This window comes from Prosopis cineraria, unplaced genomic scaffold (genome assembly GCF_029017545.1).
Source record: "Prosopis cineraria cultivar Desert tree isolate PC_DT_omini unplaced genomic scaffold, ASM2901754v1 PC8, whole genome shotgun sequence".
Taxonomy (NCBI): domain Eukaryota; kingdom Viridiplantae; phylum Streptophyta; class Magnoliopsida; order Fabales; family Fabaceae; genus Prosopis; species Prosopis cineraria.
In genome coordinates, this window is record NW_026555339.1 from 29,441,364 (window position 1) to 29,456,408 (window position 15,045).

Below are 15,045 nucleotides of genomic sequence, written 5' to 3' on the forward strand. Positions count from 1 at the left end.
CACAAAAAAATGACCATTTCTCAATGTTTTAAATAAAACCTCAAATAGTTGTATAGATAAAATTGCTAAACAGCTTCAATGTTTCTTATATTTCTTATTCAATGCGTCTTTTCTCCTCTTTTATGTTCAGTCTCAATTTTTCCCCTGAAAGAAGTACTTCTGCTTTAATGGACAATATATATATATATATATATATATATATGAGGTAGATTCATTTATTCAGGATATATTATGGTGCTACAAGTTTTTAGCATACAACATTAATACAGGATCAGTACAATATACGAAGATAATATATATGGAATGTTGGCTTTCTCCACAAGAGCTGGCTTTCTGGGTTTTGGTTCATTTCCTCTTCCCCATTTGAATTACATTAAGACTATACGAACTGCTGCTAGTTGAAATCAAAGCATGCTTAGAAGAGAAATCTTAATTCATTAGCAATTATAGCTAAGCATAATTAAGAAAATGAATGTACTTGATGTTTAAATAGTCAATTATCATTTCCCGTTAAGGATTTAGACATACTGAGTAAACTATTTACATCTGGATAAACTATTTACATCAGCACAAGATCTAGAACAAATATGAAGCTAGAGATTGCAATGCAACAGGAGTGGAAATCAAAGTATCTCCCTCACTTATTGGATAACAATGCTATTTTCTGGTTTTCCAAATTTTGAAGTTTAGCTTTATTCTATACCCTATGACATTCAAAACTTATTTTCCCCTTTACTTGCAGTTTCAAATAATATATTTTAATTCTACCATACATTATAAGAATTATATAATTCCACCTAAACCATAAGGTGTCAATTTGCACTGAAGGAGAACCAAATCATATCTCAATATAAAGAATTTTAAGTAATAAGGATGCAAAATAAGGGAAACATTAATTCACATTTCAGAAATGAAGATGGAACTATTTTCAGCTTGGTACCAAATCATTTGTATCATTTCACTTAGTTTATATATGGGAAGGTGAGAAATATAACGATTTGATCTTTACTTGGACTTATCCCTCTAAATGGCTTTCTTTGTCGATGTACTTCAGCTCAGAGGTGCAAAAGCAGAGAGAGTGACGTTTTAGAAGAGAATAGCATGCGAAGTTTGATTGGATATATGAAGAAATTTAAATGATAAATTTCCATCCAAAAATTGTCTTCAAAGGTATACTTCATTGGAAAAGAAAAGGCTCACTTTTTCTTTGTTTGTAATTTCTATTATTTTCCTTTTATGTGCAAGAATTCTAGCAGACTTCAGTTTCCACTATTATGAAATTGAATGGTCTTCTTGATTACAAAAGTACTTGCCTCTTAAAATAATCTATCTGTGATGATTGGTGATTAAATTTGTCTATCAATTTAACTCAAAAGGGATACTATGTTTGTGCTCTAGCTATTTGGAAAAGAGACAAAGTGGGATTTTGGTTGCTATAGGAAGGAGTTCTTTAATGATTCCTTGCTTTTGGTTTATAGTCACATGCTTATCCCAATTTGTAGTTTGATCAATGCTCATCACAGATAAAGTCTTGTTGGGATTTTGCAACAACTCTAGTTAAATCTTTTTCTATACAGCTGTACTCTTGCTCATTTCAATGTTACTTTAGAGTTTTTCTTTCTAATTAGACACATTTTGAACTTCACCTCAATCTATTTTCTTTCATCTGTTGCCATATAACATCTGCATTTAAATCTTTTACAATTAATATTGCAATATAAAATAAACATTACAGAAGATTAATTACACTTCTGTTAGCTACCATTTATCATCAGCATTACTGCAAGTATTAAACAGATGTTTCTATGAGATGCCTATGATGTTCTTTTATCAATTTAATTACTCTTTTGCTTCCATTTCACTCAAAGTGTACTAGACTGAATAGAGTTGGAGTTTTACTGACATGTAAATAAAAAAGGAAAAATCGCACTGCAAGCCTTAAAAAGGGAAAGAATTGCACTGTAGGCCCAAAAAATTTTTGAAAATGCACTGCAAGCCAAAAGGCCCTTCTTGCAATTTTGCTTGGAGGTGAAAATACAATTTTGCCCTCAATCAACTTGACATGCATGGATATTCAATTGAGAATTCATCAACATTGCGTTGTGTATACATGGACATTATGTTGTACATTGTCTACGTAACTTATATATTTTATTAAACATATTGATAAACTGGACAAGCATGGACTTTGTGTTAAGAATTCACGAACATTGTATTAAGAATCTATGAATATCGTGTTGTGCATCCATTAATATTGTGTTGTACATGCTCTGCGTAACTATTTTAATTAACCTACAAATCAACTGGACACTTATGGACATTGTGTTCAAAATACATGAACATCATATTGGGAACCTATAGACATTGTGTTGTACATGCTCTGCGTGACTATTTTAACTGTGTTGAGAATTCATGAACATCATATTATACATCCATGTACATTGTGTTGTACATGCTATATGTAACTTATGTTTTAATTAACCTATATATCAATTGGACACTTATGGACATTGTGTTGATAATGCATGAATATTATGTCGTGCACCCATAGATATTGTGTTGTACATGCTTTGTATGACTATTTTAATTGTGTTGAGAATTTATAAACATTGTATTATGCATCTATATACATTGTGTTGTACATACTCTATATGACTTATGTTTTAATTAACCTACATATCAATTGGATACACATGGACATTGTGTTGGAAATTTATGAACATTGTGTTGAGAATTCATGAATATCATATTGTGCTTCGTGGATGAGGATTTGGCATAGGTTTTGAGTTTTTAAATTACACAAGAGCAAAATTGTACTTTCGCTCCTAAAAAAAATTGTAACAAAGACCATTAAGCTTGCAGTGTGTTTTCAAACTTTTTTGAGTCCAAACTGCAATTTTTTATCTTTTCTAGGCCAACAGTGCAATTCTCCCAATAAAAAAGTTCGATATACTGACCTTTTTCCCCCCATTTACCGTGGCTCACTAAAAGAGGAAGTTCGATTCAGCCACTTTTTTACTGTGGGTCATCAAAAGAAAAAGCTTGATGAAGTCAAATACTGCTCCTATTCTAAAAAAACAAGACAAGCATGGGAAGAAGCGTCCAAAAGGTTAAAAGCAAGGCAGGAGCTTGACCATGTAAGTGAGAATAGCTCGTACAAAATTTGTTAACTTGAAGAACTATACATGACCAGGCTATTAGTAAAGTTAGTTTTTTCTTCTTCTTTTTTAATAGTCAATTCTAGCTGTTCTCATAATTCTTGTTTACTTTCTTGGTCATGTTGATCATACACCTCATCAAAGTGAGGTGAAGAGATTATTATGAGTTTATTATTATGATTGGAGTGAAGTGTAGGTGAAATTTTATCATTGTGTACATCCATTTCAATTACTCTTTATAAAGTAAAAAATTTTCTTCTCTTTTTGTAGATATATGAAGAATATTCAGTCGAGATTTCTTTTGGTTATTTCAATTTATTGGTGATATTCTAACATTCATTGAAGGCAGGCACTAATTGTGCATATAAAAAACAAATATGGGATCTGGAGTGTGTTTCTTTTTGTTGATAAGCAAATATTTACTTATATAGACCAAATTAAATATTAGTCATCGATCAGTATTTTTTCCACTGATAATCAATGACATGGCACCCACTTTGTATGTGTTAGCAAAACATTAATAATAAAATATCTCTTGGAAAAATATAGTTAGTTTTCTTTTTTCTAAACAAATAATTATGTTAAATTTTCCATTTGTATACACCTTAATATCTCGTCTATGAAAAAACAAATGTGATTTGGTCAGTATAAATTGTTGCACGCCACTGTTTATTTTCCCTATGCATCAGCTTGTGATTTGGTCAGAGTGCCAGCTTTTACTTAAAGTATTATGCAGTGAGAATTTTGATCGAAGTCAAATATACATTTCCTGCTTCTTCAAAGTTTTACTAAAAGAGGGTGCATTATGCAGGTTTGTTATACTAAAAGCATTCGTACAAACTTTAGATTATAGCATAACATCAATTTATGAAAAGTCTAACGGTGTGTTTAGATTAAAAAATTTATAATTGAGGTGAGAACTTTATCAAGGTTAGTAAAATGAAGTTATAAAAAAAGTCGATGACTACAATATGATTTATATTTGGATACTTTTTTTAAAAAAAAGTCAGTTTAACAAATTAAATTTTATTTGAATGATTTGATTCAAAAGTTAGCTAAGATATAAGTTTTGTTATATATACTTTTGTGACTAATTTGATATTTTAAAAAAATATTAAACTTGAAATTACATTTTAAAAAAAAAGTAGATTACAAATATAAACTACATTAATAAGTAAAAAATCTTAATTTTAAAAAAGGTAGAATTAAATGACAATATTCAGTTATGAAAAGTTAAAATAAATACTTCTCTTAAAAAATATAAGGCATTTTTAACTAAATCTCACCCCTAAAAAAGTAGTTATCTATTTTCAAATTAACCATATCTTTTCATATTTATCCCTGTTTAATAGGGTGTTTCACCGTAAAATAAATATAAAATAATTTATTTAATAAGAATACTTTTGTTGATAAAAAAATAGGGGCACTTTTAAAAAAAAGGTAATAATTATACCTTTAAAGGTTAAAAATACAAGACATTCTTGTGTTTCTTTTGTTTGTAATATATGCGTCCACCTCCATGATAGCACTCATGGACAAACATGCATCTCTTGTATCAGTATTTAGCTATAGATTGTGTCATGAATTGTTCCATGTCTACATAAGAACCAGGGATCTTTGTTTTTTGGCCTTGGTAAATGGAATTGACTCTATGGGTCTCAAATTAGAAATTAACTGCAAAAGGGTCAACATCTGTGCAAATCTTCTTTTATTATTTTGGGCTTGGTAATGCAGAAAAAGTTTTATAAAACATTTCTCGTATTTAGGGACTCCTAAATGACAAAATTAGTTTAATGCAAGATAATTTCTCTGGATGAATTTCATGTGTGACATTTCTAATTTTTTCTCCTACAAGTTGAGTTTTTAATCTTTTAAAGAGATTAATAATTTCAAGAGAGCTTTATAGAGACTGAAACAAGGCATAATTGATCATTTATTGTACTATGGAGACAAGAGTAAAAGAAGTCAAGGTTTGGGAGTGATACTCCAATCCATTTTTTCTGGATTGTATTTGTACACTGTCATTGGGCTGTAATAAATTGATCATCTTTAATTTTATACTTTGATCAAGATTGTCATGTAAATGTGGGTGCCTACATCTTTAAGTCTCCTCTGACCTGCTTTCCCCATGTATGTGAAAAAAAATAAAAAATAAAAAAACTTTGTAAATCATGATCTCCTCAATTCTATGATGCAGCTTTGTTTTGTTTCTTCTCCTAATTTTTTTTTTAATATTTTCTTTTGCTTTACCATATTTATTTGGCAATGGCCATCACGAGTTGATGTTGTGCAGAATATTGCTACCTCTTGATTTTTTTTTTTTTTTTTTGTGATCGGAGAAGACAAAATCAGGTAAACATAAGAGGACAAAGCAACAAAGGTAAACAAAATCCACAAAACAGGCCCAAATAAACAAGCCCACACAAAAGAACCCTAACTCAAACTGTAACCCTAACCCATAAGTTTGTTGTAGACAATATTGTTTACTTGCATAAAGTTAGAGCCTAATGAGATATCCATGACAAATCTAGAAACTCATTATGGGGGGCAAAATGAAAGTCTACATGAAAGTTCGGTAGCCAAAATGACAATTAACATCTTTTTACAGACAAAAAATAGCACCTTTAAAAGAAAAAAAAGATTTGTAACATGGGGAAGCACTCCCTCCTGCCTCCCATGGATCTGTCCCTGCCCATGATAGCGCCCATATAATAGTTCATCATGCAAGAGGTATTCAATTTTTTTTCCCTTTGAATTAACATAAATATCAATGGGTTAATGCTAAATTTATAATTTCAGAATTTAATATTACCAACTAATTTAATACATAATTATATTTTCAATAAATTAAATATTACCTCTTCGCAGTTTTTTATTTCTTTTTACTTTGACTTGAGGCATTAATTTGTAGTTTAAATTACTTATTTTCCATACTGTTGATTTAATATGCAACTCAATTAAGCTGAATAATATATATATATTATATATATATATAACTTTGATTTTATCCACACAATGAGGGAGTTTAAAATACTAGCCAAGTATATTTTAACTCAACAGTCAAAACAAATTAAAACTCCAATCAAACACACATTATTCAACCACGCTTCTTCTTCTTCTTCTTTTTTTGAGGGGTATTTAAGCATATTTAATTCATAAGTCTTAATTGCATCCACAAAAAATATTATGGGTTAATGTGTACATGGTCATTGCTATGCTAATACCCTGAACAAGTTTTTTGTTATTTTATGAAGATAATTTTTGTTTCATTATCTTTTAAATCTTCCTTTTATATAAATTTTATAAAAAAATTAAATTTTTTCACAAATTAATAAGCTGTTAATTTATTAATTATAATATTCCCAGGCATCTAGTAAAACTAGTTTTAACTACAATACTAACGAAACAGAGATAGTACACTCACCATCTAATATTTGCAATACTTTGCAGCCATAATCACAATCACAAGCAAGCACCACGTTCAAGACAAGTGCTGATGGCCAAACATGCAAAGAACAACACCGCATCGTGCGCCAAAATTCAACACGTCGAAAATTTTGATTTTACCATACTGACTGTTCAATTATCCACAAACTATATGCCTAGCTTGAATTTTAAATTTCAACTTTCAGGACCAGGATCCAGCAACTCAGTTCAAGTGTAGCTACTACTTCTTCACATCTTTCTCATTACTCTGAGGATTGAGCTCTTCATCATCATAATATTCTTCAAAATATTCCTCTTCACTACCATCGTCATCGTCATAATAATACTCGTCGTCGTCGTCATCCTTACCATCCTCACCATTCTGTAGACGATACGGGAAGCCTCTGGACTGCTGACCTCTTAAACTCTCTTGAATTCTATCCCTGATAGCTGTTCCCTGAAATAGACCCCAAAGCTAAGTTAATGGGTGTTGTCAGTGTGTCTGCATATCAAGATTCAAATACTTCTATCGCATGAACCAACTCACCATCTTATGGCAACCTTCTTCAAACATCTCCAAAAATCCAGCAACCCAACGATCAGCATTTTCCACCCATTCATTCCGATGCATGCCGGCAGTCTTCGCAACAATTTGAATCTAGAAGTTGAAAAAGGAACGTATATCTATCACATCCAGAAAACCAACTGCGAGCTACCATAAAGTATTCCGATGTTTAAGACGGGAAATATGTGATGTCCACATCACCAAAACAATATGATAATGTCAGGAAATATCATCTCTATGACTGATTCCCTGTCTTTATCATCATCAAAGCCATGCAAAAGCAGAAACTTTAACTGGGTTATCATCTTTCAAAATAAGAGCAATGCACGACAATTTATTATTGCTGCTGCCTTTTAACCAATTCTCCATTGTGGGAAGCTTATTCTCCACCTCAATGTAAATTTCACTTCTTATTAAGCTGGTGACTCTATCATATCTTCAAAATATCTGAAGCTAAATAAAACTCAAGTTGGTGTTTATTTCATCTGAATAGTGGGAATATATACAAGGAAGACTATCAAAGAGATTAAGAGGCTACCGATAGAGCCTACCCTATACAACCTATCATAGAAGATGCTTTTATCTGCTTTGTCCCTATACAACTCTAATAGCACACTCTACATAACCTACAATGGATACAATAAATGACTTCTGCTACACTACTTTAACAATCCTCAAGTTGGAATATAGATGTTAATCATGCCCAACTTGTTACAAACATATTCAGTTCGTGCTCCATTAAGAGCTTTTGTAAGAATATCACGCATTTGAGAAGTAACAGTTCTTCTTCCCTTCACGTGAGGGAAATGTCCCTGTGAGACCGAAATTCAGTGGGTCATGCACAAGATGCGCCTAGCAGGCTCTAGAGGCTAGAGCTAAGGCTTACCCATTCGGATGCCAAAGGCAAATTGAGTTGTCTATCACATGTTTCAGAGGAGTATGAGGCATAAGAGAAGAGAGGCCTCTAGGCTATTAAGAAACAACTGAGAAGCCTCTAGACTTTGGAAAAACTGTCACCTTTTTTTACTGTTACGTTAAAATAAATGAGATTGACAAAACCAGGGTTTTGCTTCGCCCCCCCCCCCCCACAAAAAAAAAAAAAAGTGCATCTGTGCAAGTTAAAAGGGAAATCTATTGACCCCACTGTCAGAGTAATCATATTTGACCAATTGTAGCCATACGTTGTTTTAACTGTAATGGTTAAAATGTCTCTAAAATTATCATAAAATCTCACATTAAGACAATAAAAACATTTATACTATGTAAATCTAATTAATAATTCCTTTTCATATATATCATCTCTCTTCACTTTTTGTTTCAGATTTAACTTCCAATTAGTTATCTACTCTCTTTTTAATCTCATGATAGAAGTGTACCGAGAGAAGTACTTGAAAGCCTTGAAAAAGAATGGATAATCTTGAGTCTTGAAAAGAAGGATAGAAAAAGACTAAAGAGAAAATTTATGGAAATTGTTGAATGAAGCCTCTTAGTTAACAATATTTTTGAAAGCTTAGTTGTTGATAGAGTACAATAGCGCCATGCAATCCGTGTAGCCAACTCTATCTAATAAGATAAAGCTTATTGTGATTATATAGATCACTCAACGATATAATGTAGGTGTGCACTGAGCACACATCAGAAATAGCATAGGTGATTTTATGAAGGAGTTCCAAGACAACTAAGACCATCATCAACTTCTAAGAAAATATACAAGTATTGCAGATGTCACAATCCTAGATCATCATCAATCTTCAATTAATACAAACCATTGCTAGATATCAATAAGACGAATGAAAAACACTTAGAACTTCTATGAAAATAGATAGGTATAGTAGATGTCGCAATCCTAGTTTATCATCAATCTTCAATCAATTCACACCATTGCTAGATATTTAAGAAAACTAATGATACAAACTTAGTTCTAACCGAGTTAAACTAGAGAAAATCCCCAAGAGGCAAGTGATTCAACTCTATAGATGATGCTATGACAGCCAAAATGTATGGTAGTTGACAGAAGTGTCCCAGATAGAAAACTCAGTGGACAACTATTTACCTTGATAACAGTAATACCTATAGTACTGAAAACTTGGTTAAGATGCTCAACAATTATTCAAGTCATTTTCACAAACAGCATAAAATTTATCTGTTAAGATCCAATTGTACAATTACGAGACTTGAGGCTGATATCAAAATTATGAGATATTGACATGGGGAAGATAGAGACCTTGGGTTCTCCAGCCTTATGAGCTACTTGTCAAATGGTGGTTCTCGCAGAGCTTTATATCAATTGGTATTGAAGCCTTTCACTGCATCCCATTTGCAATCATGCAGCATATAAGCAGTGTTACTGGTATTGCAGAAAAATGCCAAGGCCAAACTCCAAGGGAACAAATTTCAGTCCCAACTTGGGAGTATGGGATTCGAATGCACAGGGTTTCAAGGAACCTACAGCTCTCCAACCCCCATGAGCTAGAATTTCAGGTGTGATTGTCCATGTCCATACCGTGATTTTTAACATCTTTTTAAAGAAATTTTTAAAGAAAGGATTCTACTTACTTGAGAAACCAAATGGAATGGATTCCCAAGACTTCACGTGAAACTTCATTTTCCACAAAAATATTGCAGAGCAAAATGAACAATCCCTAAATTACCCTCATAAGGTCGGTCCATAATGTGTGGAAATATCTAAAAACTATGATTACCTTACTAATTAACCATTCATGAAAACTATTATCCACTTATTCTGATGGAACGCCCTTAAATCCACAATAATAATGGGAGTAACGAAAACTATTGAAATGGGGGAAAATATGCAAAAGGAGAAATAAATCTACAATAGGAAGTATAAATATATATATATATATATATATAAATAGATCATTTAGTAGGAATACATTTCTCTTAAGATATAGTCCCTCTAGTCCTTTGTATAAGCATCTCTTAGCAACTTTACCTAAATTAAGGAAGTTATTTAAAATTAGTTATTTCTAGTAAAATTTTAAAATTACCCTCAATAAAAGTCATTAGTTAGAGGAGTTTGTTTAATCATTTAGGTAGGTTTATAGTTGATTAAGGGTACTATTAAGTGGAAAAAATTAATGCTATAGACAAAACAAGTTTTATTAAGAAACATGCATGTCCTTATAATAAGGATTGGAGGGAGTATTTCATACAGAAGTTACATAATTTTAACCATTAGACACACAAAATATCAAAACCAATGTTTTTACAACTGGTGAAAGAGTTTGGCCTGAACATTTGTGAGAATGCTTTCCTTGTGCATATGTTAAAAATAAAATTATTTGGCATATAAAATTTCCTTATCAAGTTTTATATAGATTGTTGCAAGAAAATTAAGACAATCTTGTTATCATTAAAAATAAATAATGAATTATTTTACAAATATACTAAAAAATTGGAAGCATAGCATATAACTAGCAAACTAAGGTGCTAAATTGAGCTAGTCAACTTAGGCTACCAGGTTTGAATCTGGCATCCGTTTTTGCCATAAATGATGAATAAAGGGTGGATTTGGAAGCTTTAAATGAGACCACTCTATTGCAGCATGAACATCAATTCTTTCAAGTGTCAAACCAGGACTGGATTGTCCAATTAATAAAAACAATGGGTTCTTGAAGCCAGTTCACAAATTACAGTGGTAAGGATAGATACATGAAAAAAAATAATGGCAAAATACTACTATTATGGCATAAATTTTGGTCAAATAATGTTTTGACATTGACTACATGGATAACTTTTTTCTTACAGTAAATACCAAACACAAACTTTGCAGGATCACGTCTCATTTAACAGTTAATGTATAATTAAGAACATGAATCATGTCACTTATTATCTTCTAGGAGTCATATGTTGTACTGCATTATCCTAATTCAAAATTGTTATGAAGAGGAATATATAGAAAACAAATTAATCAGAAAAAGACCAACAACTCGAAGCAATATTGTGCAGAAGATACACTATGATTGGAACAGAACCGTTGCTGCAAATGAAAAGGTTACAGTAAAGCAGTAAGCAACTAAGCAGTATCAGGATCATCATGGTTGTAAAAGCATCCAACCACTACAGTTAGGGGCTAATAGGAGCAAATTTTCACTTGCAACTAAGCTTAGGCTGTGGAAACCACCCCAAATCCCACACAGGGGGAAAAGCAAACAAAACAGAAACCTCTAACTAAACCATTCTATGAATATTCAGCATCTGATCTCTCAAATCATGAAGAAACTTCAAAATTCCCCACGAGTTTTGAACAGCAAGCTTCATGGTGTTCATTACAGTTACAACAGCAAGCAACAAGAAGCATAATGCCATTACAAACACAGGTTTAAAAACAAAAAAACAGGGACAAAAGTCCACTATCCCATCATACAAAATTTTGAGTCATTATTTGTTCCTGCAATGAAACTCCTCAAACTACTATCACAAGCATTCTCAACTTTCCACTTTCTATCACATTAAAATTTGTGTGCGTTTTTTTAATTATCCTTGATTAACTCATCCTTGTAATTCACAATAACTTGCCTGTGCTGTAAGTATTAATTCAAAGTTCAAACTAGTTAAATTGGAATAAATGGTGTAACAGTAGTGATACCTTTTCACCAACTTTCTCTTGATGTTCTTTCACTTTCTCCTGTAAAGTTTTCAACCTCCTATTCACCCTTAGTCGTTTTTCCTGTTTTTAAATAACAGGAGATGAGTCCCCCCAGATAGGGAAGATAAGATAAATTTCAGTAAGAAAGAAACAATTCAGTTTATGAGATATCCTATTTCAATTTACGTTATAATAATGGGGGGAAATGTCAAAGTCATGCCTTCACATAGCTAACACCAAGTTCTTTCCTCGAGTACCCACGATCCAAGTTCCGTAGAACATATTGGTTGTAATCTTTAACAATCCTCATTATAATGTCTGATGTAGATATTCCTTCAGTCCTCTTAGTTTCCTTGAATTTGCCAACGGCTTTAACCTACATAAAAATTTCATCGCATAACTCATTTGACAGGACAACATGACAATAAAACAAAATGGAATAAAGAAAGTAAATAATTTCTACATACAAATTCATAAACATCATTCCCAGCCCCACTTGCATCAGCATAACTGTTGAAATTCATTTGCAGGTGCAAAAAGTTAACATTGATGAAGATAAAATGCTCCAACACAAGTTAAAATTAGTATATACATAGGAAGTTTAAAAATCATGAATGCATTATAAACTCGATGGAGCTAAAGAACTAGATGCACATGTTGAGAGAAATGTTATGGAAATTATTCTTACGGAAGAGAGTCATGAGCCACATAGTCAATATTGTGCTTGTCAAGAAACTCCTGCGTGATAACCCAAGGTGCATCAGGAATGACTTCGTCCACCCACCTGCTCTCAATATCTATCATTAATTTCCTCAATTTACTAACTAAGAATCACACTTCTTTTTATGCACCAAGAACAACAAATAAAAAAAAATGAAAGCATAATACAATAACATTGGCAAGCACATTTTCGAAAGAGAATTTCGTTCAAATATTCACTTATAAAAATGCTAAATCCAACACCATAGAGAAAATAAGACAAAAGCAGAAAATATCGTACTTGCAGTGCCGCAGGGATTCATATCGTTCGGCCTCTGTCATAACAGTTTTTCCTTTGAATTTGTGAGTGACTTCATCACCGCAAACTCCAACGAGCAAGTAGGTATTTGGAAATCTAAGATTTCCAGACAAATATGGAAATAAAAGAACTTTTAGGATAGCCCATGAAACTAAAAATACACAAGAAGATTAAAAAAAACGACAAAGAAATGCACATGAATCATCAACTATCTAGACTGCAATTGCATCAGAAAGTAACGGGGAAAAAAAAAGGATTGAACAAATCAGAGCTTCACATTCGGTTTACAACATCAAGGATTTCAATTTAACTGTCAGGACATAAATCAGGAATTAAATTAATGTTGAAATTACAAAACATATGGCATAATTCTCAAAACTAACTATATAACCTTCGATACATATAAATAATAATACACCCAAAAGGAACGGTAAAAAAGCATCATCAAGACCAAAGTCGTGAATTGATAAGAATGAGGATAGGCATACGATTTCTTGGCTTGCTCAAGAGAGCGAGCGTGGCCGAAGTGGAAGAGATCGTAGATCCCATCGGCATAGACCCGAACAGGACGATCTTGAGGAGGAGAAGCTACAGGCTGATTGGAGCTGCAATGGAGAGTGTTGTGGTTGGTATCGTTAGGAACAGCGTCTGCCATAGAAATTGGAATCACTACGATACGATTCTCTCTTTTCAGCTTCTCTGCTTCAGATTATGATGCTCACAACTTCCGTTGTATTCGCTTCCTTTTTGTCTCTAGCCGCTCCACACGCTAGCGGACAATGCGTTATTTCCGTGTCTAATTTAATTCATTACTTCTATTTTCTATGAGGACCTTGAATCTTGATCCCATTGTGACCTTGACATTCACTCGGACCCCTGCCGTGTTATTTAGGTACATGTACAAATTAAAAAAATTATTACGTCATTTAAAAAAAAAAACCTTTTCAATTTTTAGTTAATATCTTTTTTTATAATCAATTTTTAGTTAATAACCATGTTAAGTAAAGGATATAAGTATTATATTATGTTATTATAAAAATTGAAGCCAATCAAACATGAGAGGTATGTTTTCTCAAGTTTTAGCAATACTATGAAATATTGCTTCATATTTTATACGACAACTTGTAACTTTTTTGACCAGGAAGACAATTTATAACTTATAAGAAGGTATACTTGGAAGTTCTTATAGAATTATTTTGTTAAATCTTAAATTACGTTCCTATAATTTATTTTATTCTTATTTAATCTTATAGTTTGATCCATTTTATTTTCTAATCCTTGAAGGTTAATAAAATAAAAGGTTAAAGTGTATTTTTTTTCCTATACTTTTTCTCAAAGAGTGATGGGTACATTTGTATTGAAGATCTTTTAAAATGTATTATTGAATCAACATTTCTTAATTCTTTTGGACAATTTATATAATATAACATATTTCAAAGATCGTGCAGTTTTAACTCCTGCATTATCCATAATTTATGAGGTGAATGATTATACGTCATTTATGCTATTAAGAGATGAAGTTACTTACTTAAGTGCAATTCAATTTCTAATTAAGATAGTACAACAAATTCAATTGAAGGTGTTTATTTCACTGAATTCTTACATTCAATTATCATGTTTGGACTTTCAAATCACGAGATCAAATTAAAAGTTGGATGCCTATTATGTTTATAAGAAACATTGACAAGTCAATTGGTCTTTGTAATGAGACACGGTTGATTGTGATAAAACTTGTAAAGCAAGCGATAGAAGCTGAAATTCTAACAAAAGTCTTAATTCCTCAAGCCATTATTACTCCATCAAACAAAAGGTTGTCATTTACTTTATGTTGAAGACAATTCTTGATAATACTATATTTGGCAATGATTATCAACAAAAGTCAAGAACAAATTCTTAATAGCATTGGATTATACTTGCCACGTTCTATTTTCACTCATAGACAACTTTATGTGGCTAGCTCATGTGTTCGTAGCAAAGAAGGGTTAAAGATCTTGATCTTAAATGAAGAAGGTCATCCTACAAACGAGACTTTAATTATTGTTTACAAATAAGTTTTTAATGGTGTTCAATAATTTCTTTAAAATTCTCATGACAATTTCATCACAAATATGTTATATGTATTGATTATCTTTTTAATATTTACATATGAATTTCTTATTCAATAACAGTATTTGACTTCTAATTTGCAATATTAAAAAGAACTTAAAAATTATTTCAAATTTTTATTATTGATATAATATATAATACATGATAATGATGTTGACATAAA

The 15,045-nt window shown here is 31.7% G+C and overlaps 1 protein-coding gene across 1 annotated transcript; it reads right to left on the reverse strand.

The window, feature by feature from the left end:
* Positions 1-6,570: 6,570 nt before the first annotated feature.
* On the reverse strand, positions 6,571-13,567 carry LOC129318398 (choline-phosphate cytidylyltransferase 2-like). Its single transcript, XM_054963121.1, has 8 exons — positions 13,265-13,567; positions 12,759-12,872; positions 12,447-12,542; positions 12,226-12,268; positions 11,979-12,134; positions 11,759-11,839; positions 7,132-7,242; positions 6,571-7,041 (listed from the first exon to the last, which is right to left on the reverse strand). The coding sequence occupies exons 1-8, from the start codon at positions 13,429-13,431 to the stop codon at positions 6,826-6,828; spliced, it is 984 nt and encodes a 327-aa protein (XP_054819096.1). The 5' UTR covers positions 13,432-13,567; the 3' UTR covers positions 6,571-6,825.
* Between the last annotated feature and the right edge of the window lie 1,478 nt (positions 13,568-15,045).

Coding starts and splice junctions, on each gene's coding strand:
- LOC129318398 (XM_054963121.1), bottom strand. CDS start 13,431: ATGGCAGACGCTGTTCCTAACGATACCAACCACAACACTCTCCATTGC. Junction 7,243..11,758: donor AAGAGAAAGTTGGTGAAAAG/GTATCACTACTG, acceptor TTCAACTTCTAG/ATTCAAATTGTTGCGAAGAC. Junction 7,042..7,131: donor AAGAAGGTTGCCATAAGATG/GTGAGTTGGTTC, acceptor GGTCTATTTCAG/GGAACAGCTATCAGGGATAG.